Source organism: Sapajus apella, unplaced genomic scaffold, assembly GCF_009761245.1.
Source record: "Sapajus apella isolate SASKATOON/1434 unplaced genomic scaffold, GSC_monkey_1.0 scaffold380, whole genome shotgun sequence".
Classification (NCBI taxonomy): domain Eukaryota; kingdom Metazoa; phylum Chordata; class Mammalia; order Primates; family Cebidae; genus Sapajus; species Sapajus apella.
Window position 1 is genome coordinate 32604 of NW_022437318.1, and position 22433 is coordinate 55036.

A 22433-nucleotide genomic window follows, 5' to 3' on the forward strand; every position below is an offset into this window, starting at 1 on the left:
CTGTGTGGCAGGCTTGGGGCGAGAGCCACTCCTCCTGATAAAGGAGTGGTAGGACCTTGCTCCAGTTCTTGTGGAAGGCTGCCCTCAGAACAGCAATCCATCATGGTGACTGTGAACTTTATCAGCTCTTGCTACTGTGCTGCTCGAAAAGCATCTTCCCATAGAACCCATTGGAAGCTGCCAGCAGGTGGCGGTAACCTTGACAGCTCTGTCAGTGCTATGTGACTTAAAGCATCCTCCTATAAATCTTCTTAGAAGTAGTTTCCCAGCCGGGCGCGGTGGCTCAAGCCTGTAATCTCAGCACTTTGGGAGGCCGAGGCGGGTGGATCACGAGGTCAAGAGATCGAGACCATCCTGGTCAACATGGTGAAACCCCCGTCTCTACTAAAAAAAAAAATACAAAAAATTAGCTGGGCATGGTGGCACGTGCCTGTAATCCCAGCTACTCAGGAGGCTGAGGCAGGAGAATTGCCTGAACCCAGGAGGCAGAGGTTGCGGTGAGCCGAGATCGCGCCATTGCACTCCAGCCTGGGTAACAAGAGTGAAACTCCGTCTCAAAAAAAAAAAAAAAAAAAAAAAAAGGTAGTTTCCCAAAGATAGAAGTATTGCACACTGCACCCTCTTCACTGCGCACGGCCCACCTTCAAGCCTCAGTGACCTAATAGGGGTGGACCCCTTACTGCACACGGCCCCTGCCTTCATGGGAACGGGACCCTTGCTGTGCACTGTCCATCTCCTGGCCTAGGTGACCTAATGGGGGTGGGCCCCATGTTTTATTGCTCACGATCCTATCACTATCCTTAAAGATGACTTCACTCACTGCCCTGCCCCCTAAAGTATACACAATAAATACTCACGCTTCTGGACATTCGGGGCCTCGCCTGAATCCGCTCATAGGTGGCGTGGCCCCTCGAGCTGTTTTTCCCTTGTACTTGTGTCCTGTCTCTTTATTTCTTGGATCCTGCGCCTCAGCACAGCATAAGGCTCACCCCACGACCCTGTGGGGCCCTCAGCCCTACAGAAGGGAGGAAGGGAGAGAGGAGGAAGGAAGAAGGGAGGGAGGGAGGGAGGGAGGGAGGAAGGAAAGAAGGGGGGGGAAGGAGGGAGGAAGGAAGGAAGGAGGCAGGGATGGGAGGAGGTTGCTGCTCTGCCACCCTCATTAAGGTGATTATTACTTTATTTCTACTTGGGCTGCTGAGAGCTAACACAGCATCTCCCTGAGAAGTCGCGGTCACGGCACCACACTTGGCAATGTTTCAGAGCTACTCTGCACCCACAGTGACAGATACTTGGCTCTCCTCCAATTAAGGAAGGATGTTTTGGGTCTGATTTTTGGATGTGTTGGTTGTTGGTGGCTTTCTTGTTATTTAACTAATAATTGCTGTCAGTGCAGCCTTGTCATTACCAGTTTAGCTAGTTACGGGTTATTTAGTTAAACTGCATGTGTAATCATGCCTGTCTGCCTCACCCCTGTGTGCGCCTGGCCTGCAATTTCCCGCTAATTAGACTTTTTAAAGACACACATGCATTTATCCAAATCTGCGTCACCCGTTTCCCTATTGCCAAAGCAGATGTACACAACACCCGCCCGGCCCCTCTCCAGGAGATAATTCACTTATGATCACTGAGTTATTTTTCCACTGGGAAGTTGAAACTGGGTGGGAGGGGGTACACATGGGGTCTTGTCCTACAGAAGTCACAGCCGCCAGAACCCTGCAGACAGAAGGTGCTGGGTCTCAGTCAGGCAGAAACACTAGGCCTGAGAGGAGGAAAGAGACTCCAAAATATCAGCAGCAGCAAACCCACCAAGAACCCCAAACCCACCACCCCAGCTCCAGCCCCCATCCTGGAAGGATCTAGACACCCACCAGTTCCCCCAAGAATCAAGCCTCCGGACACGATTCCTGTCAAATGGCTTTATTTCCCCAGTGTGAGGAATCTGCGAGTGGGGTCTGTGGTCCCTGTTACCCCAAGGACCCTCCAGCCTGTCCCTGGACTACAGCTGGGGCTCCAGGACTTCCTCCTCCCAGGCTGCGGCTGGTTCTGGGAGGAGCCGCATGCTGTGGTTGGTACGGATGTCACTCCCAAAGGTGGTCCCGACAGCGGCCCAAATGGGCACGGGGCTCACCTCAAGGACAAGGCTACCAGGTGCGGGGGCCGAGGCCCAGATGAGCCTTACTCTAGGAGCAAAACCCTAGAGCGGGCTTCTCCTTGAAGTCCGCCAGCAGGGCTCAGTCTAGGCGGAAGACAGAAGAGAGAACAGGTGATTGGCGGGGAAGAGGGCAGAGAAAAACCGGGAGACTGGCAAAAAAAGAAGAAACACGAAGACAGGAGGACAAAATGCCCAAAGGAGACCAAGAGAGTGACCCAGGCCCACTGGAAAGGCGCCCAGAGAGAAAAACACGCAAAAATACGGGAACAGAGGCTGGAGATGCACAGGCTCATCCTACACACTGACCTTTGGGCCCAGGCAGATCGGGGGGTGGCGGCCCTCCTGGGGGCAGCAAGGCAGAGCGGCTCAGGGCCTCGGCCACCCACCCCAGGACGCGGCTACAGTGCTGGACCTGGGGAGCGCGAGGGATGTCAGAGCAGGAGACCGAACCCCTGCCCGACCCCCGCCACAGTCCCCCAGCCAGGCCCCAAGCCCTAACCTCCCGCTCCAGCACTTTCAGGCGCTGTTCGTACTCGCGGATGTGTCCCAGCTGTTTCAGCGCACTGTCCACCCTGAGAAGGGAGGGCCTCTTACTGGGGGCACCCGCAGCCCACCCACGCCCGCAGCTCCGCCTGCTTCCCGGCCTCTTTCCTCCCTCCCAGCACCCTGCCCCCAGGCTCCGCCCTCTTCCCGGCTCCGCGTAAGCCCCACCCCTTTCCTCCGATAGGCGGAAGTCGGGATTTCCCCCCCCCACCAAGGCCAGGCGCCCCGCCCCCGACCAGGTCCACCCCTCACTTCTGCGAAGTGCGCTTCAGACGCTCAGAGTCGCTGTCCCGCTTGTCCCGAGCGCGTGCCAGCAGGAAGTTCTCCTTTTGCACCGATTCCCAAGTCAGCAGCTTCCGCTCCGCTTCCGAAGAAAGGCAGACTCCTGCAGGGGCGGACGGAGTCAGAGGGCTGAGGCCACGCCCCTTCCCGAGCGCAGCTGCCCCATCAGGGCACTCTCTCCCAGACCCGGCCCCAGATGCCCGGCTCCTCACCCGTAAGCCCCACCCCTCAGTACTTAAGCACGGCCGCGTGCTGCTTAACCCCGCCCCTCACTACCTAAGCCACGCCCACTAGTCATTAGGGGCCTGCCCCATCCCCGCGCCTTCCAGGCTCCCGGTCCCTTGTATTTCTCCTTTTTAAGCCAAGCTCTGTTCTCACGGAAATACTCGATGATCGGGGAGGGCGGCAGGGAGCTCCGGGAGCGCCGGCACAATTTCCTGAGCAGGAGACGCAAGTGGGAGATGATGATAAGGGGCGGGGCCAGCGCGGGCCGAGAGTGGAATTCCCGGATGAGGCGGTAGCGTTGCGACTTCCAGTAGAGGTCGCTGTTTCCCTGTACTTTGCCGAACGTGTAGCTGCAGAGGCGAGAGATCAAAGGTCACTTCAGGTCAGAGCCCTGCCAGGGGCAAGGTGGGATGCCAAGTAATAATTGTTCGAAGTCCATGGCAGCAGACATAAGTCAAGATCACTAAAGTCGGAGGTTACAGGATGCGATTAGAAGTCAGGTTAGGGCAGGGCACTGTGGCTCACGCCTGTAATCCTAGCACTTTGGGAGACTGAGGCGGGTGGATTACCTGAGGTCAAGAGCTCAAGACCAGCCTGGCCAAGATGGTGAACCCCGTCTCTACTAAAAATACAAAAATTTGCCGGATGTGGTGGTGGGTGCCTGTAATCCCAGCTACTGGGGAGGCTGAGGCAGGATAATCACTTGAATCCACTAGGCGGAGGTTGCAGTGAGCCAACATCAAGCCACTGCACTCTGGCCTGGGAGACAGAAAACACACACACACACACACACACACACACACACACACACGTCAGTTTAGAAGGGCCGAGGGTCAGATATCAGAGGTCAAGTTGGGGATGGTGTCATGGCCTAAGGTGGAGGTTGAAGTCAGGTTAGGGTTGTGCTCAGCAGTTAGCCTGCACACAAATAACTAACATCAGAAATGAAAATGGAGACATTGCTACTGACCTTACAGAAACAAAAAGGACTGTAAGAGAATACTATCAACAATTATATGTCAACAAACTAGGTACATGAAATGGACAAATTCCTAGGAACACATAAATTGCCTAAGCTGACTCAAGAAAAAACAGAAATCTCAACAGACATATTATAAGAGACTGAATCAAAAATCTTTCAATAAAGAAATGCCCAAAATTGGATGGCTGTGCTGATGAATTCTATCAAACATATAAAGAAGGTTTATAATAACACTGATGTTTCTCAGATTTGTCCAAAAGATTGTAAAGGAGAGAACATTTCCTAATTCATTCTATGAGGCTAGCATTGCCATGATACCAAAGCCAGATAAATGTATCACAAGAAAAGTACAGACCAGTAGTTATGAATATATATGTAAACATCCTGAAAAAATACTAGCAAATCCAATTCAGGAGCGTATTACAAGGATTTTACACCATGACCCAGAGGGATTTATCCTAGGAAAGTAAGGGTAGTTAAACATACAAAAATCAATGTAATACACTGCATTGATTTTTTTTTTTTTTTAAGATTTCACTCTGTTGCCGGCACGATCACGGCAGTGGTGCAAGCATGGCTCACTGCAGCCACAGCCTTGACCTCCTGGGCTCAAGCCATCCTCCTGCCCCAGCCTCCTGAGTAGCTGGGACTACAGGCATGCGCCACCATGCCTGGCTATTTTTTTTTCTTGCTCCGTCATCCAGGCTGGAGTGCAGTGGCGTGATCTTGGCTCACTGCAACCTCCACCTCCCAGTTTCAAGCGATTCTCCTGCCCCAGCCTCCTGAGTAGCTGGGATTACAGGCATGCACTACCACACCCGGCTAATTTTTTTTTTTGTATTTTTTGTACAGATGGGGTATCACCATGTTGGTCAGGCTGGTCTCGAACTCCTGACCTTTTGATCCACCCCTCTCGGTCTCTCAAAGTGCTGAGATTAAAGGCGTGTGAGCCACCATGCCCGGCCGATTTTTTATTTTTTTATTGAGATGGGATCTCACTATGTTGCCCAGGTCAATCTTGGACCCCTGGCCTCAAGCAATCCTCCCTCTCTGGCTTCCTAAAGTATTGGGATTACAGGCATAAGCCACCATGCCCAGTCATAATAATTTTTAAAAATCATAAACTAGGAATAGAAAGAAAATTCCTCAACATGAGAAAAGGTACTTCTGAAAAACCCACAACTAACATCATACCCAATGGTGAAAGACTGGGAGCTTTCTGCCTAAAATCAGGAAAAAGACAAAGACATCCACTTTTACCACTGCTATTCAACATTGTACTGGAAGTTCTGGTTAGAACAATTAAACAGGAAAAAAAATTAGAGGCGTCCAAATTGGAAAGGAAGAAGTGAAAATATCTCTATTCACAGATGACATGATCCTATATATAGGAAATGCCACAGAATCACAAGAAAGCTTCTAGAGCTGCAGATGCAGCAAAGTTGCAGAGTCCGAGATCACACAAAACTCAGTTTTGTTTCTACACGCTGCAATGAACAATCCAAAAAGGAAGTTAAGAATGCAATTCCAAGCCGGGCGCGGTGGCTCAAGCCTGTAATCCCAGCACTTTGGGAGGCCGAGGAGGGTGGATCACGAGGTCAAGAGATCGAGACCATCCTGGTCAACATGGTGAAACCCCGTCTCTACTAAAAATACAAAAAAATTAGCTGGGCATGGTGGCACGTGCCTGTAATCCCAGCTACTCAGGAGGCTGAGGCAGGAGAATTGCCTGAACCCAGGAGGCGGAGGTTGCGGTGAGCCGAGATCGCGCCATTGCACTCCAGCCTGGGTAACAAGAGCAAAACTCCATCTCAAAAAAAAAAAAAAAAAAAAAAAAAAGAATGCAATTCCACTTACGAGAGCAGCTAAAGGGGAAGCACCTAGGAATAAAGTTAACCCAAAGGGTGAAAGACTTGTACCCTGAAAATGACCAAATAATGCTGGAAAAGCATTAAAAAGAACACCTATATGAAATATCAGTACTACCCGAAGTGATCTACAGACTGAACGCAATCCCTATGAAAATTCCTACAGCGGGCCGGGCGTGGTGGTTCATGCCTGTAATCCCAGCACTTTGGGAAGCCAAGGCGGGCGGACCACAAGGTCAGGAGATCGAGACCATCCTGGCTGAGATGGCGAAACCCCATCTCTACTAAAAATACATAAAATTAGCCGGGTGTGGTGGCATTCGCCTATAGTCCCAGCTACTCGGGAGGCTGAGGCAGGAGAATGGCTTGAACCTGGGAGGTGGGCGGAAGCTGCAGTGAGCTGAGATTGCGCCACTTAACTCCAGCCTGGTGACAGAGGGAGACTCCATCATAAATACATAAATAAATAAAATTTAAAAATAAAAATAAAGTTACCCAGGTGTGGCAGCATGTAAGTGTAGTCCCAGCTACTTTGGAGGCTGAGGCGGGAGGATCACTGAAGCCCAGGAGCTTCAGGCTGCATGTGTGAAGGGTTTTGGTAGAGACAGCAGCCTCGCTCTGTTGCCCACGCTGGTCTCAAAGTCTTGGGCTCAAGCAATCCTCCCACCTCAGCCCCCTAAAGTGCTGGGATTAAAGGTATGAGCCACTACGCCCAGCTGGATGACTATAATTTTTACAATAGAAAAATAACAAGTGTTGGCTAGGATGTGAAGTTAGAGCCCTCATATGCCGTTGGTGAGAACAGAAAACGGTGCAGCTGCTGTGGAAACCAGTTTGGTGGTTTCTCAAAAAGCTAAGCGTAGATTTACCATATGACCCAGGAATTTCACTTTGAGATATATAATCAAAGAAAATAAAAACAAGCATTCAAATAGATGCTTCCATGCCAATGCTCCAACCAACATTAGCCACAACAGCCCACTGCAGAGCACTGTAAATGTAATTAATGTCACTGACTTGTATACTTAAAAATGGGCAGAGCACGGTGGCTCACACTTATAATAATCCCAGCACTTCGGGAGGCTGAGGCGGGTGGATCATCTGAGGTCAGGAGTTCGAGACCAGCCTGGCCAAAATGGCGAAACCCCATCTCTACTAAAAATACAAAAATGAACTGGGCACGGTGGCGCACACCTGTAATCCCAGCTACTCAGGAGGCTAAGGCAGAAAAATCCCTTGAACCTGGGAGGCGGAGATTGTAGCGGGCCAAGATAATGCCACTAGACTCCTCCAGCCTGGGTGACAGAGCGAGACTGTCTAAAAAAAAAAAAAAAAAAAAAAAAAAAAGTAAAAATGGCAAATTTTATATAACTTTACCATAATAAAAAACAAAGTTGGCTGGGCGCACTGGCTCACGCCTATAATCCCAACAATTTTGGGAGCTGAGGCGGGCCGATCACTTGAGGTCAAAAGTTTGAGGCCAACATGGAGAAACTCCGTCTCTACTAAAAATTCAAAAACTTAGCTGGGTGTGGTGGCATGCGCCTGTAGTCCCAGCTCCTTGGGAGGCTGAGGCACAAGAATCAGTTGTACCAGGAAGGGTCTGGTTGGATTTGGGGAGAAGGCAGCATTAGATTTGATCAGAGTTCAGGAACTAAAGACAGAAATTGATTAGTCAGGGTTTGAGAATCATGAGAGGGTCACAGGTCATGCTGGGTGTGGTCAGATCAGAGAGCCATCAGGCCTCACCTGAACATGGCGATGAGCAGGTTGACCAGCAGGATGTTGGCCACAAGCAGGAAGATGACAAGGAGCAGCACCACCAGCCAGTTGGCATACTGGGAGACGCAGGTGCCCGCCTGGGTCCTGGGAGGCTGTGCCCAGAAGCCGGGCTCTGACGAGCAGTTGCTGTGCGTCATGAGGGCCACTGTAAAGGGAGACACTCAGAGATGGGGCGAAGGGGACAGAGATCTAACAAAGACAGAAAGACAGCCGGGCCCGGTGGCTCGCGCCTGTAATCCCAGCACTTTGGGAAGCCAAGGCAGGCGGATCACCTGAGGTCAGGAGTTCGAGACCAGCCTGGCCAACATGATGAAACCCCGTCTGTACTAAAAGTAACAAAAATGTTAGCTGGGCGTGGTGACGGGTGCCTGTAATCCCAGCTTCTCGGGAGGCCGAGGCAGAAGAATTGCTTGAACCTGGGAGGCGGAGGTTGCAGTGAGCAGAGATCACGCCATTGCATTCCAGCCTGGGCAACAAGAGTAAAAATCCATCTCAAACCAGAAAGAAAGAAAAGAAAGAAAGAAGGAAGGAAGGAAAAGAAAAAAGAAGAGAAGAAAAGGAAGGAAGAAAAGAAAGGGAAGGAAGGAAGGAAATGACAGAAGTGGGGTGGGTAGAGACCCAGAGATATGATGGCGGGGGAATGTGGGGTGTCACTCAGAGATCCAGAGAAAGAGGGAGACAGAGACTCAGAGAGACAGAGACATTTTCTTAGAGACAGGGGTACAGAGACCCAGGGAGCGGGGACAGAGAGGCTCAGAGGGAGGCTGTCAGGCCCTGTCATCTCTCCCTACCGTCCATGTCCTCCTGGGTGATCTGCCCGAAGATCTGCAGGTAGGGACGGTAGAAGACACGGCGCAGAATACTTGGGAGGTCACTGTCCTGGGGCCTTAGGAGCCCCTCCGTGGCCACGCCATAGGCCACTAACCACACGCCGAGGAAGAAGAGGAAGAAGAACACGTCCTTCACCTGCAGGGAGGCTTGGCTGAGTCTGGCCCCACCCTTCCCCACTCTCGCCCCACCCCTATATCCCAAAGCCACGCCCCCTACTGCCCAAAGTCACGCCCTTTCTCCACAGACCACTCCTTCCCTGGCCCCACCCCTTCCCTCTGTCCCCGCCCACTTCAGCCCCGCCCCTCACCATCTTGTTCACGATGACGATCTTGGGCCCCAGCTGTTTGTTGACCGTGAAGATGTGCAGCAGCCGCACCGTGAAAACCATGAAGTCGAGGCAGAGGACAGCACGGCCCAGGTCGTACAAACCTGGGGTCAGCCTGGGGTGTGGGGAGATGCCGCAAGGGTCACTCAAATGTCACAAGATGCCAAGGAAAATTGAGTCTCCCCAATGCCATGCTTCAGGTAAAGCCGCAGCCTCCACTGGGCAGGACCAGGACCCTCCAAGTCACCCGAGGTTTACTCAAAGAAAAAAAGAAAGAGGGAGTGGGGTGGGCAGAGACCCAGAGAGATGATGGCGGAGGATGTGGGGTGTCACTCAGAGATTCAGAGAAAGAGGGAGACAGAGACTCAGAGAGACAGAGGCATTTTCTTAGAGACAGGGGTACAGAGACCCAGGGAGCGGGGACAGACTCAGTCCCTGCGTGGACTCAGTGCTGGTCCACGCAGGGCACTGGGACCTATTTTTAAAATGGCTGCACAGCCAGGCACGGGGGCTCACGCCTGTAATCCCAGCACGCTGGGAGGCCGAGGTGGGGGGATCACAAGGTCAGGAGTTCGAGATCAGCCTGACCAACATGGTGAAACCCCGTCTCTATTAAAAATACAAAAATTAGCTGGGCCTGGTGGCAGGCGCGAGGTAGGAGAATCGCTTGAACCTGGGAGGCGGAGGTTGCAGTGAGCTGAGATCACATCACTGCACTCTAGTAGTCTGGGTGACAGAGTGAGACTCCGTCTCAAAAAAAAAGAAGAAGAAGAAGAAGAAATAAAATGGTTGCACCTATTCAGTAATGACTGATGAACAATGGTCTCAGCAAAGGGCTGGTCCTTTTAAGAATCAAGCTGGAAAAACTGCCAGAATAGCTGTCTAATCTATAAAAGGCAAATCATACAGAGACCATGCAAACCAATAAACAAAAGGAAGGAAGCCAGATAAAGGATACCAAGTACAATTCACAGAGGAAATTCAAATGGCCAGTAAACAGCAGTCATTCCCCTGGAGAAAATAAAAATTCTACCCCTATTTTGCATCCTCAAGTATTTAAACTTTGGATGGATTAAAAACCTAGTGTATGGATAGGTGCAGTGGCTCACGCCTGTAATCCCAGCACTTCAGGAGGCCGAGATGGGCAGATCACGAGGTCAAGAGATCAAGACCATCCTGGCCAACATGGTGAAACCCCATCTCTACTAAAAATACAAAAATGAGCTGGGTGTGGTAGCACGTGCTTGGAGTCCCAGCTACTTGGGAAGCTGAGGCAACAGAATCGCTTGAACTCGGGAGGAGGAGGTTGCAGTGAGCCAAGATCATGACACTGCACTGCAGCCTGGCGACAGAGTGAGACTCTGTCTCAAAAAAAAAAAAAAAAAGTGAAAGTGAAAAGACTCAAAGCCACAAACTTCAAGAAGAGATGAAGATATTAAGACTAACAAAACTACCAGGGATTAGGATCCAGAGTATAAGGAGAACAGTGACACATACATATATAATATTATCATATATAAATATATATGATTATATATATGTATATTATATATATAATCAATGAACCCCAATTTTAAAAATTGGGGTGCAAAGAAGACAACTGAAACAAGTACATGTGGCCTTTAAGCTTAGGAAGAGATGTCCTGCCTACCTGGAAGTCAAGAATGCATAAATTAAAACAAGGAGAGGTCATGTTTACCCATTAAATTGGCCAATTTGTTTTCAGTTCAATTGAAAGCTACATTTTGCCGGGCGCGGTGGCTCAAGCCTGTAATCCCAGCACTTTGGGAGGCCGAGGCGGGTGGATCACGAGGTCAAGAGATCGAGACCATCCTGGTCAACATGGTGAAACCCCGTCTCTACTAAAAATACAAAAAATTAGCTGGGCATGGTGGCGCGTGCCTGTAGTCCCAGCTGCTCAGGAGGCTGAGGCAGGAGAATTGCCTGAACCCAGGAGGCGGAGGTTGCGGTGAGCCGAGATCGCGCCATTGCACTCCAGCCTGGGTAACGAGAGCGAAACTCCGTCCCCCCCAAAAAAAACAAAAAAAAAAACCAAAAAAAACCAAAAAAACAACAAAAAAAGAAAGCTACATTTTAAGAGTGAAAGTATCAGGCATTGTCGAGCATGTCCTCTAGGGGGCACTCTCTCGCCCTGATGGTGGGCGTGGAAATGGGTGAAGCCACTTAGTAGGAAACCTTATCATGTCAAGAATATATGTACCCTTTGACCCAGGGACTTTACATCTGGGATGTAAACTTTTATTATTCTGGAATAATAATCATATAAACAGGGCTGGGCACAGCGGCTAAAGCCTGTAATCCCAGCACTTTGGGAAGCCAAGGAGGAGGTATTGCTTGAGCCCAGGAAATTGAGACCAGCCCGGGCAACACAGTGAGACGCCATCTCTATTTAAAACAAAAAAAGAAGAAAGACTATAGCAAGGCCATTTGATTTAAGAAAAGAAAAAAAGAAGAAGAAGAAGAAGAAAGACAGAAATAACCTAATAACCTAAGTGTCCATCTAGAGGGAATTGGCAAAATAAAGGATGATTCATCCATTCAATTCTGATGATGATTAGACATTTCTCCCTTGTAAGCTGAGATCTCTCCATTTTTCTCATGTAATACTGCTTATTTCACCTCGAAAGTGCTGGGCTTGATAAACTGTCCAAAATATCGCTGGTAATCCTAGAGCATGGTAGCAAATGGCCTTAGCTCTTTCATCTCAAAAGTCACTTTGTACAAAATTCAACAAAAGATAAATGGAAGTATTAGTGTTCTGTAAAACTCTCACATCTTGCTCCCTGCTTAAAGAAATTATTTATGTTGAATCACTTTGTAACACAGCTTAGAGGAAGCCTGCCTCTCAGCGCGTCTACTAAGAAAAGCTTCAGCTGGGGGTCATCACTGTCCACCATTCAGGACACGTCAGGTCCCTTGTAAAGAGTCACCAGGTTGTTGGCTGAGCACCGGCGGCCCACACCTGTAATCCCAGCACTTTCAGAGGCAAAGGCGGGTGGATCACTTGAGGCCAGGAGTTCAAGATCAACCTGGTCAATAGGCCAAAACCTCATCTTTACCAAAAAAAATATATATATACAAAAAAAAAAAAAATCAGTTCAGTGTAGTGGTGCATGCCTGTAATCCCAGCTACTCAGGAGGCTGAGGCAGGAGAATCGCTCGAGCCCAGGAGGTGGAGGTTGCGGTGAGCCAAGATCGTCCCATTGTACTCCAGCCTGGGCAACGCAGCAAAACTCTATCTCAAGAAAAAACAAAGAAAGAAAACAAAAACAAACAAACAAAAACCAGTCACCAGGTTGTGTCCACAGAGTTTTCTGTTTGCTCTCCTCAAAAGGAGGAGTGTCCTCGTAGCTGGGAGGGAGGGAGGGAGTGGGGAGAGGGAAAGAGAGAAAGAAAAAGAAAGAAAGGAAGAAAGGGAGGGAGGGAGGAGACCCCATCAGCAGAGAACTGGAACCAAAGCAGTAATTACCTGATCATAACTTTATATTAGCCTGGGCAACACGGCAACCTCTATCTCTACAAAAAATACAAAAATTAGCCGGCTGTGGTGCCCTGCGCCTGTAGTCCCAGCTACTCCGGAGGCTGAGGGGAGAGGATCGCTTGAGCCCAGGAGGAAGTGTGTGCAGTGAGCCAAGATCACACCACTGCACTCCAGCCTGGGCAACAGAGCTGAGATCTTGTCTCAAAAAATAAAAAGAACAAATAAATTTTAAAACCTTTTTATATTACCTTTCTTTTTCTTTTTTTTTTTTTTTTTTTGAGACGGAGAGCGTCTCGCTGTCACCCAGGCTTGAGTGTAGTGGCACAATCATAGTTCACTGCAGCCTCAAACTCCTGGGCCCCAGCCTCAGCTTTCCAGGTACCTGAGATTACAAGGCGTATCGCCGTGCCTGGCTCATTTTTTAAGTTTTAATTTTTTTTTTTTTTTTTTGAGACAGAGTTTTGCTCTTGTTGCCCAGGCTAGAGTGCAATGGTGCAATCTCAGCTCACCAAAACCTCTGCCTCCGGGGTTCAAGTGATTGATTCTCCTGCCTCAGCCCGAGTAGCTGGGATTACAGGCACGTGTCACCATGCCCTGCTAATTTTGTATTTTTATTAGAGATGGGGTTTCTCCATGTTGGTCAGGCTGGTTTCGAACTCCCAACCTCAGGTGATCCACCCACCTCAGTCTCTCAAAGTGCTGTGATTACGGCGTGAGTCGCTGCGCCTGGCCCACTTTTTAAATTTTTGGTAGAGACAGGGGCTTGTTATGTTGCCCAGGCTGATCTCAAACTCCAGGCCTCATGCAACCCTCCCTCCTCAGCCTTGCAAAGTGCTGGGATTATAGGTGTGGGCCACGGCACCTGCCCTCATATTATCTGGAGTAGAAAATGAAAGAGATGTTGTTGAGAAATTCTTAGGCTGATTTCCATCTCCTGAAGCTCAGAATTTTTGTTTCACTGCCTTATGAAAACACCACATTCCTTAAATTCTGTCAAGAAGTGTGTCTCATCTGATCTTTAGTCAAGGATGGCTAAAATTCTTTCTTCTGGACTCTGATGTGGTGTTTTCAAAAAATAAAGTACATTTGCAAATACTGTATTGACATAGAAAGAGTCTCAGGACACGCTGCAGAGAAAAAGAAAAAGGTTTTTGGAGGCTGAGGTGGGAGGATTGCTTGAGCCCAGGAATTCAAGAACAGCCTGGGCAACTTAGTGAGACCCTGTCTTTTAAAAAAAGAAAAAGGCCAGGCACAATGGCTCATGCCTGTAGTCCCAGCATTTTGGGAGGCCAAGGCAGGTGGATCACAAGGTCAGGAGTTTGAGACCAGCCTGGGCAACACGGTGAAACCCCACCTCTACTAAAATACAAAAAGTCAGCTGGATGTGGTGGCAGATGCCTGTAATCCCAGTTACTTGGGAGGCTGAGGCAGGAGAATCACTTGAACCCGAGAGGCAGAGGTTGCAGTGAGCAGAGATTGTGCCACCACACTCCTGCCTGGGCGACAGAGTGAGACTCTGTCTCCAAAAAAGAGAAAGAAAAAGTTACCAGAAGATACATAAATATCATGTAACTGGTGTAAAGAGAATTCTGTGTACTTGTCCATGTAAATGAATAGAAAAAGAACAGACAGGATGTGCACCAAACTACTGATGGAGGTAACCACTGAGAAAAGCAGGATGCTTATAACAGTGGAGGAAAATCCTTGGTTTATATTCTGTGTCCTTCATTTGTTTCCTCTTGTTCAATGGGGCCATATTTCTGCATTTCTTTGGTAATAGCCAATATTTAAAAGGCGTTGCCGGGTGCAAAGGCTTACACCTGTAATGCCAACACTTTGGGAGGCTGAGGCAGGAGGATCCATTGAGGCTAGGAGTGTGATACCAGCTAAGGCACATAGTAAGATCTTGAGATCCTGTATCTACCAAAAAATTAAAAATAAAAATTAGGCAGATGTGGTGGTGCATGCCTGCAGTCCCAGCTACTTGGGAGGCTGAGGTAAGAGGATGGCTTGAGCCAGGGAGGCTGAGGCTACAGTGAGCCGTGATCATGCCACTGCACTCCAGCCTGGGCAACAGAGCAAGACATGTCTCTATAAAAATATCAAATTAAAATTTAAAAATGTTATACCCTGGGTAACATGGTGAAACTCCATCTCTACCAAAAAAAAAATAAAAAATCAAAAAAAAAAAAATTAGCTAGACACGGTGGCACGCGCCTGTAGTCCTAACTATTTGAGAGGCTGAGGCAGCAAGATGTCTTGGGCGAGGCTTCAATGACCCATGATGTCTGTACAGATAACCCCTCATAAAGAAATAATGCCTGTGGCAGAGATAAGCCCTCATAAAGATGCTTATCTAACTTCCCCAGTGGCCAGAGTTTCACAAACTCTCTAAACCAGCTGCATGTGTTTTACAAAAAAGGCTTACTACTTTCTGAGCTGGGCACAGTGGCTCACACCTTTCATCCTGACACTTTAGGGAAATTGAGGTGGGAGGACTGCTTTGAGGCCAGGAGTGTAAGACCAACCTGACCAACCTAGTGAGACCTGGTGTCTATCTTTAAAAAACAAATTCAGAGGCTGGGCACAGTGGCTTATACCTGTAATCCCAGCACTTTGGGAGTCTGAGGTGGGCGGATCATCTGAGGTCGGGAGTTCAAGACCAGACTGACCAACATGGAGAAACCCTGTCTCTACTAAAAATACAAAATTAGCCGGGCGTGGTGGCACATGCCTGTAATCCCAGCTACTCAGGAGGCTAAGACAGGAGAATCACTTGAACCTGGGAGGCAGAGGTTGCGGCAAGCCAAAATCATGCCATTGCACTTCAGACTGGTCAACAAGAGCAAAACTCTGTCTCAAAAAAACAACAGCAACAACAAAAATTACCCAGGTGTGGTGGCACATGCCTGTAATCCCGGCTACTCGGGAGGCTGAGGCAAGAGAACGGCTTGAACCTGGGAGGCAGAGGTTGCAGTGACCTGAGATTGCGCCATTGTACTCCAGCCTGGGCAATAAGAGTGAAACTCCATCTTAAAAAAAAAATTAGAATGAATATTTTTCTGGAGGGTGGGCTGAGGGATCCACCTTGAGACAGAGTTTCTGTTCATGAATCCTCACTGAATGTTTACTTCTGAAAAGCTGGATTTGTCAGCCTCTTTCTTCAGCCTCTCAGCGCCCCTTGGCCTTCAAAGGTAGGTTTGCACAGACCTCATCCAAGAACACAGGGCACCACCAGAGAGGGACCTGGGGTTGAAGGAGGGTAAGAAAGTCTTCCAAAGGCAAGGACAGCAGATGACGTCTGTAGGAAGGGTCAGAGTTGGCTTGGCAGAGGAGGGAAGGGAAGAGTTTCAGGAATGGGAACAGCATGTGCCAGGACCCAAAGACAAGGCAATTTGTTCCCAAGGGCATTCTGACCTACGCCTTCCCCTTCCTTCGGGAACTAACTATATGGTCTGGAACCTGGGGAAGAAATTAACTAACACCATGCGGCCCAGTCCCAGCAACAGAAAACAGTTGAGGAAAATTCCTCACAATTGGTTTTTTGTGTAGCCTTAGCTAAGAAATACACAGAAACAGCCAAGGGTTTCATGACTAAAAAGTTGACAGTTTAGGAGGCAGAGTGGGGTGGATCGCCTGAGGTCAGGAGTTCGAAATCCAGCCTGGCCAACGTGGTGAAACCTCGTCTCTACTAAAAATACAAAAAAAAGTAGCCAGGCATGGTGGCAGGTGTCTGTAATCCCACCTGTAATTCCAACATAGCAAGACAGCCACTTGGGAGGCTGAGGCAGGAGAATCGCTTGAACCCAGGAGGTGGAGGTTGGAGTGAGATGAGATCGAGCCACTGCACTCCAGCCTGGGCCACGGAGCAAGACTCTGTCAAAAAAAAAAAAAAAAAAAAAAATGTTGGCAGAGCATTCCAGCCTCCCTGATGAAATCTGAAGCTATGAAATCTGACCCAGGAAAACTGGACATGAAAGAGCTAACAGGCACCAAGGGCTATTGACAGACACAGACCCTAGACTTTGGCAAAATTCAGTACGAACCAAAACATGAATGAGGAATCAAATGTGTTATAAAACTTAACCCCGATAACAATTAGCTAAGTTGAAATAATTTCATAAAGTAAAATCGAAAATAATTGAAATGACTTTAACTGCCCTGAATACAAAATCCATCAGGGGGCCAGGTGCAGTTGCTCATGCTGGTAATCCGAGCACATTGGGAGGTCAATGTGGGAGGCCAGGAGTTCAAAACCAGCCTGGGCGACGTAGCAAGACTCCGTAACTACCAAAGAAAAAAAAAAGCTGGGCCCAGTGGCTCACGCCTGTAATCCTAGCACTTTGGGAGGCCGAGGCGGGCGGATCACCTGAGGTTAGGTGTTCGAGGCCAGTGTGGCCAACATGGTGAAACCCCAACTCTACTAAAAATACAAAAATTAGCCAGTCATGGTGGTGCACGCCTGTAATCCCAGCTACTTGGAGCGCTGAAATGAGATATCTCTTCAACCCAGGAGGCAGAGGTTGCAGTGAGCCAAGATCACACCACTGCACTCCAGCCTGGGTAACAGAGCAAGACTCCATCAAAAAAAAAAAAAAGAAAGAAAAAAAAGGAAGGAAGAGAGAGAAAGAGAGAGGAAGGAAGGAAGGAAGGAAGAAAAGGAAAGAAAAGAAAGACAGACAGACCCGTAATCCCAGCACTTTTTAAAAGGCCGAGGTGGGTGAATCATGAGGTCAGGAGTTTGAGACCAGCCTGGCCAACACAGTGAAACCCTGTCTCTACTAAAAATACAAAAAAATTAGCTAGGTATAGTGGCAGGTGCCTGTAATCTTAGCTACGCAGGAGGCTGAGGCAGGAGAATCTCTTGAACCCGGGAGGCAGAGGTTGCAGTGAGCCGAGATCACGCCACTGCACTCCAGTCTGGGCGACGGAGTCTCAAGACTCCATCTCAAAAAAAACAGGCCGGGTGCGGTGGCTCAAGCCTGTAATCCCAGCACTTTGGGAGGCCGAGGCGGGTGGATCACGAGGTCAAGAGATCGAGACCATCCTGATCAACATGGTGAAACCCCGTCTCTACTAAAAATACAAAAAATTAGCTGGGCATGGTGGCACGTGCCTATAATCCCAGCGACTCAGGAGGCTGAGGCAGGAGAATTGCCTGAACCCAGGAGACGGAGGTTGCGGTGAGCCGAGATCGCGCCATTGCACTCCAGCCTGGGTAACAAGAGCGAAACTCCGTCTCAAAAAAAAAAAACAAAAACCAAAAAAAACAAAGAAAGAAAGAAAGTTGGGAGCAGGAGGGCAAGGCCTGAGCCATGCAAGCTGTGTGGATGAAGAGGAGGTAGGAGGTAAGGTAAGGCCTCCCAGAAACATCTGGTAACTTTGAGACCTAGCAATAAATAGCAGAGGCTGAGTGGCGGACAGTGGGGCTTTCTCTAGAATCCTGCCATCCCTAAAGCCAGATCTCCAGGTGCCAGCCTATTACCCCAGGGCAATCGTCATGCCCAACTTTCCTGAGGAGTTTCGTTTTTCTCCAGTCAGCCGGGTTGGCTTGACCTGCTGCCCAGCTTCAGGGAACCCAGAAGTGGACACCCGGGAGTGGAGACCCTGGAGTGGGCAGGGAGGATGAGAGGTGGCCAGGGAGCGCGGTTCCAGGACCCCGGGGCACTCACCGGCAGCCCACGCCCAGGAGGAAGCAGGTGAGGGCCACTAGGTCGCACTGGTTCCAGCTGTCGGCCAGGTAGAGCTGCAGGCGCTGGCGCAGTGAGGCATGACCAGGCCCGGGGCCCCCACTGGCCAGGCTGCCCCAGCCCCCGCTCAGGCCCTGGCGCAGCTCCTCGCACAGCAGCGTGAAAGCCCAGAAGTAGAGCAGCAGCTCCAGGCCGCCGGGCGGCGAGGGCTGGAAGTCCACGAGCAGCACCCGCGCGAACAGCAGCAGGAACAGCAGGTAGCTGACCACGTTGCCCATGAAGACTGTCACCGGCGCGCCCCAGAAGTGCGCCCAGCGGCGCAGGTACCCGTGCCCCACGCAGCAGCCCCTGCAGCAGCCCCGGCGGCCCGGCTGGCGTGTGACCCCCTGCGACATCCTCTCCGCGGGATCCCCCGGCCTGTTGGGGAGAGAAGAGAAGGGAGGAGGCCTCGCTCTGACCCCTGAGTCCTGATCTCCACCATGATGGGGACTTCTGGCCTGCCACATCTGACCCTGCCTGACCCGAAACTCAGTCTGCCCAGCTCCCACTTCTTGGCTTTTTGTTTGTTTGTTTTGTTTTGTTTTTAAGATGGAGTCTCACTCTGTCACCAGGCTGGAGCGAGATCTCCGCCTCCTGGGTTCAAGTGACTCTCCTGCCTCAGCCTCCCGAGTAGCTGGGACTACAGGTTGGCACCACCAGCTCGGCTAATTTTTGTATTTTTAGTAGAGACGGGGTTTCACCATATTGACCAGGCTGGCCTCCAACTCCCGACCTCAGGTGAGCTGCCCGCCTGGACCTCCCAAAGTGCTGGGATTACGGCCCAGACCACCTTCTCAGCTTTTTCTCTTGTATCTAACCTCTGACTTCTGAGATCTCCCGTCAAAAGGTGGACAGATCGCTTGAGCTGAGGAGTTGGGGTTAGCAAGACCCAGACTTCTAGAAAAATTTTTTTAAAAATTAGCCAGGTATGGTGGCAAATGCTTGTGGTCCCAGCTAGTTGGGAGGCTCAGAGGGGAGGATCACTTGAGCACAGGAGGTCGAGGCTGCAAGAAGCCCTAGTCACACCACTGCAGTCCAGAATGGGTGACACAGTGAGATCTTGCCTCAAAAAAAAAAAAAAAAAAAAAAAAAAAAGAAGTTTGATAAATATTCTATTTCATTTGCTTAGGCCTCAATTTTAAAACACTTTTATGGGGACCATAGCATAGTGATTAGAAGCAGGGGCCTTGGGGCCATGAGAAAAATAGTTTAAAAATCCCTAAATGAACTGATCCTGCTTGCTACAGAGGAATGGAAGTACTTGAAGCATGAAGCAAATCAGTTTCTAGCGATGGCCTCCTTGGTGACAGAACCACATCTTGAGCCAAGCCGTGAACTTGGCATTTGGGAAACTTCCTCGGTATCTCAGTCCCTGATGGGATGTGTTATATAGTTTGGATGTTTATTCCTTCCAAATCTCTGGGTGTGGTGGCTCACGCCTATAATCCCAGAACTTTGGGAGGCCTAGACAGGTGGATCACAAGGTCAGGTGTTGGAGACCAGCCTGGCCAACATGGTGAAACCCCATCTTACAAAAAATACAAAAAAATTAGCTGGGCATAATGACGCACACCTTTAATCTCAGCTACTTGGGAGGCTGAGGCAGGAGAATCACTTGAACCTGGGAAGCGGAGGTTGCAATGAGCCAAGATGGCGCCACTGCACACCAGCCTAGCAACAGAGACTCCATCTCAAAACAAAAACAAAAACAACGATTAGCCGGGTGTGGTGGCGCACGCCTGTAGTCCCAGTTACTTGGGAGGCTGAGGCAGGTGGATCAGGAACCCAGGAAGCAGAGACTGCAGTGAGCTGAGACTGCATCACTGCACTCTAGCCTGGGCCACAGAGACAGAAGAAAAAGAAAACAAGAAAGAGAGAAGTGGGAAGGAAGGAAGGAAAGAAAAGAAAAGAAAGGAAAAGGAAGAAAGAAAAAGAAAGAAAGAGAAAGAAAGAAAGAGAAAGAAGAAAGAAAGAAAAAGAAAGAAGAAATAAAGGAAGGAAAGAGAGAGGGAGGGAGTAAGGAAGAAGGGAGGGAGGGAGGGAGGGAGGAACGAAGGAAGGGAGGAAGGGAAAAAAAAAAAAGAAAAAGAAATGTAATCCCTAATATTGGAGGTGGGGCCTGGTGGGAGGCGTCTGGGTCCTGGCAGTGGGTCCCTCACAAATGGCTTAGCACCATCCCTTTGGTGACTTTTTGCTCAGTTCGTTCACATGACATCTGTTTGTTTAAAAGTGTGTGGCCACCCCCTAACTCCTCCTTCTGCTCTCACCATGTGATATACTGACTCCTCCCTCACTTTCTGCCATGAGTGGAAGTGTCCTGAGGGCTCACCGGTAGCAGATGCCAGCACTATGCTTCCTGTACAGTCTGCAGAACCATTAACCAATGAAACCTCTTTTCTTTATAAATTACCCAGCCTCCGGTATTCCTTTGTAGCAACTCAAGAGGGGACTAACAGCGTGGAAGTGACACATGTCCTGAAGCTGCCCAGGGTGTCCCCACCTCACACAGTGCTGGGGGGTCCACTCACCCGACAGGCCCTTCCCCATTAGCAGCACTATCCATGTCAAACTCCAGATCCCCCCGTGTGGGCTCCTCTTCTGATTTCCTGGCAAGGAGGGAGGCACAGAGTAAGAAATGAGGGGAAGGGAAGGTGGAGAGGAGTTCTCCAGAAAAACTCAAACCTCTTACCCCAGACACATGGCAGAGACAGAGAGGTGGCCCCCTAAAGTCACCCAAAAGGGAGCTTCCTTGAGAGCCAGGGCCAGAAAGGCAGAGAAACTGCTGCAAGAGACACCATAGGGAGGATCCCCCCAAAACTCACCTCCCACAACACTCCCTTAGTGGAGGGAAAGAGAGTCCCATTCCCAGGGAAGCAGCATAATGGGCAGACCAGGGAAGAAAGGTGGGCGGAGCAAGCGGGAAGGAGAAACTGAGCACTCCACCCCCGTTGCCACCACTGTCACCCCAAGGGACTGACCTGAAGGTGATGAGGTGGGTGTAGATGAGTGGGGGACAAAAGAAGGCGAGAACCAGGGCCCAGATGGGTGTGGTGCTGGCCATGTGTCCCCACCACTTCTGTGTCAGCAGAGACTGTGGGGGGTGGGCAGGATTAGGATCCAAATCTCCCCTATAGCTCCCTCCCTTAGACACCCAGCAAGGGTTGGACCACAGCTTCAGAGCACAGAGCAAGTGCTCAATGGCACAGCTACAACTACTGAGGTAGGGGAATGGTGGTGAAAGGCAAAGACAACTTGAGCCAGGGTTTGGCAGTAAACAGCCAACACTACGGACACGGTATGGCAGATACAGAACTCAGCACTTCATGTAGATTCGTTCACTCAACGCTTGACACACAAGGGGGTGTCTACTATTATCTCCTCCTTGACACACATGAGGCACAGAGAGGTTAAGGAAATGACCCGAAGAAACACAGCCTTGGCTGGGCGCCGTGGCTCATGCCTGTAATCCCAGTACTTGGGGAGGCCGAGGCAGACAGATCATGAAGTCAGGAGATCGAGACTATCCTGGCCAACATGGTGAAACCCCATATCTACTAAGAATACAAAAATTAGTCCGATGTGGTGGCACACACTTGTAGTCCCATCTACTCGGGAGGCTGAGGCAGGAAAATCACTTGAACCGGGGAGGTGGTGGTTGCAGTAAACTGAGATTGTGGTACTGCACTTCAGCCTGGCAACAGAGCAAGGCTCCGTCTCAGAAAAAAAAAAAAGAAAAAAAGAAACACAGTCTGTATGAGGTAGAGCTGGAATCCATAAGTTTAACCACTATCCACAGCAAGGGGCTCTGGGTAGCTGTTTGAAATGTCAGCCAAACCATTCCAACAGAGGAGGATGGGACTTTCTGTTGGGTGGGCACAACTTCCTGTACTGAGGTGGGACTCTGAGCCCCTGTCAGAGTTAAATTAAAAATACTGCGAATGGCTGAGTGTGGTGGCTCACGCCTGTAATCCCAGCACTTTGAGGGGCCAAGGTGGGTGGATCACGAGGTGAAGAGATTGAGACCATCCTGGTCAACATGGTGAAACCCCGTCTCTACTAAAAATACAAAAAAATTAGCTGGGCGTGGTGGTGCGTGCCTGTAGTCCCAGCTACTTGGGAGGCTGAGGCAGGAGAATTGTTTGAACCTGGGAGGTGGAGGTTGCAGTGAGCCGAGGTCGCACCACTGCACTCCAGCCTGGCACCTGGTGACAG

At 49.8% G+C, this 22433-nt stretch overlaps 1 protein-coding gene across 1 annotated transcript in view; it reads right to left on the reverse strand.

Moving 5' to 3' along the window:
* Positions 1 to 1896: 1896 nt before the first annotated feature.
* The window catches only part of TRPM4 (transient receptor potential cation channel subfamily M member 4), a gene marked incomplete at its 5' end in the record, with an annotated part of 32220 nt that continues 11683 nt past the window's right edge, over positions 1897 to 22433 (reverse strand). The window contains 11 exons of the mRNA XM_032272256.1: positions 1897 to 2236; positions 2459 to 2564; positions 2652 to 2724; positions 2948 to 3080; positions 3356 to 3552; positions 7802 to 7979; positions 8626 to 8800; positions 8973 to 9105; positions 18165 to 18599; positions 20750 to 20827; positions 21200 to 21312. Of these exons, the coding sequence (XP_032128147.1) occupies positions 2232 to 2236; positions 2459 to 2564; positions 2652 to 2724; positions 2948 to 3080; positions 3356 to 3552; positions 7802 to 7979; positions 8626 to 8800; positions 8973 to 9105; positions 18165 to 18599; positions 20750 to 20827; positions 21200 to 21312 (1626 nt within the window). The remainder of the gene's footprint in view (positions 2237 to 2458; positions 2565 to 2651; positions 2725 to 2947; positions 3081 to 3355; positions 3553 to 7801; positions 7980 to 8625; positions 8801 to 8972; positions 9106 to 18164; positions 18600 to 20749; positions 20828 to 21199; positions 21313 to 22433) is intronic.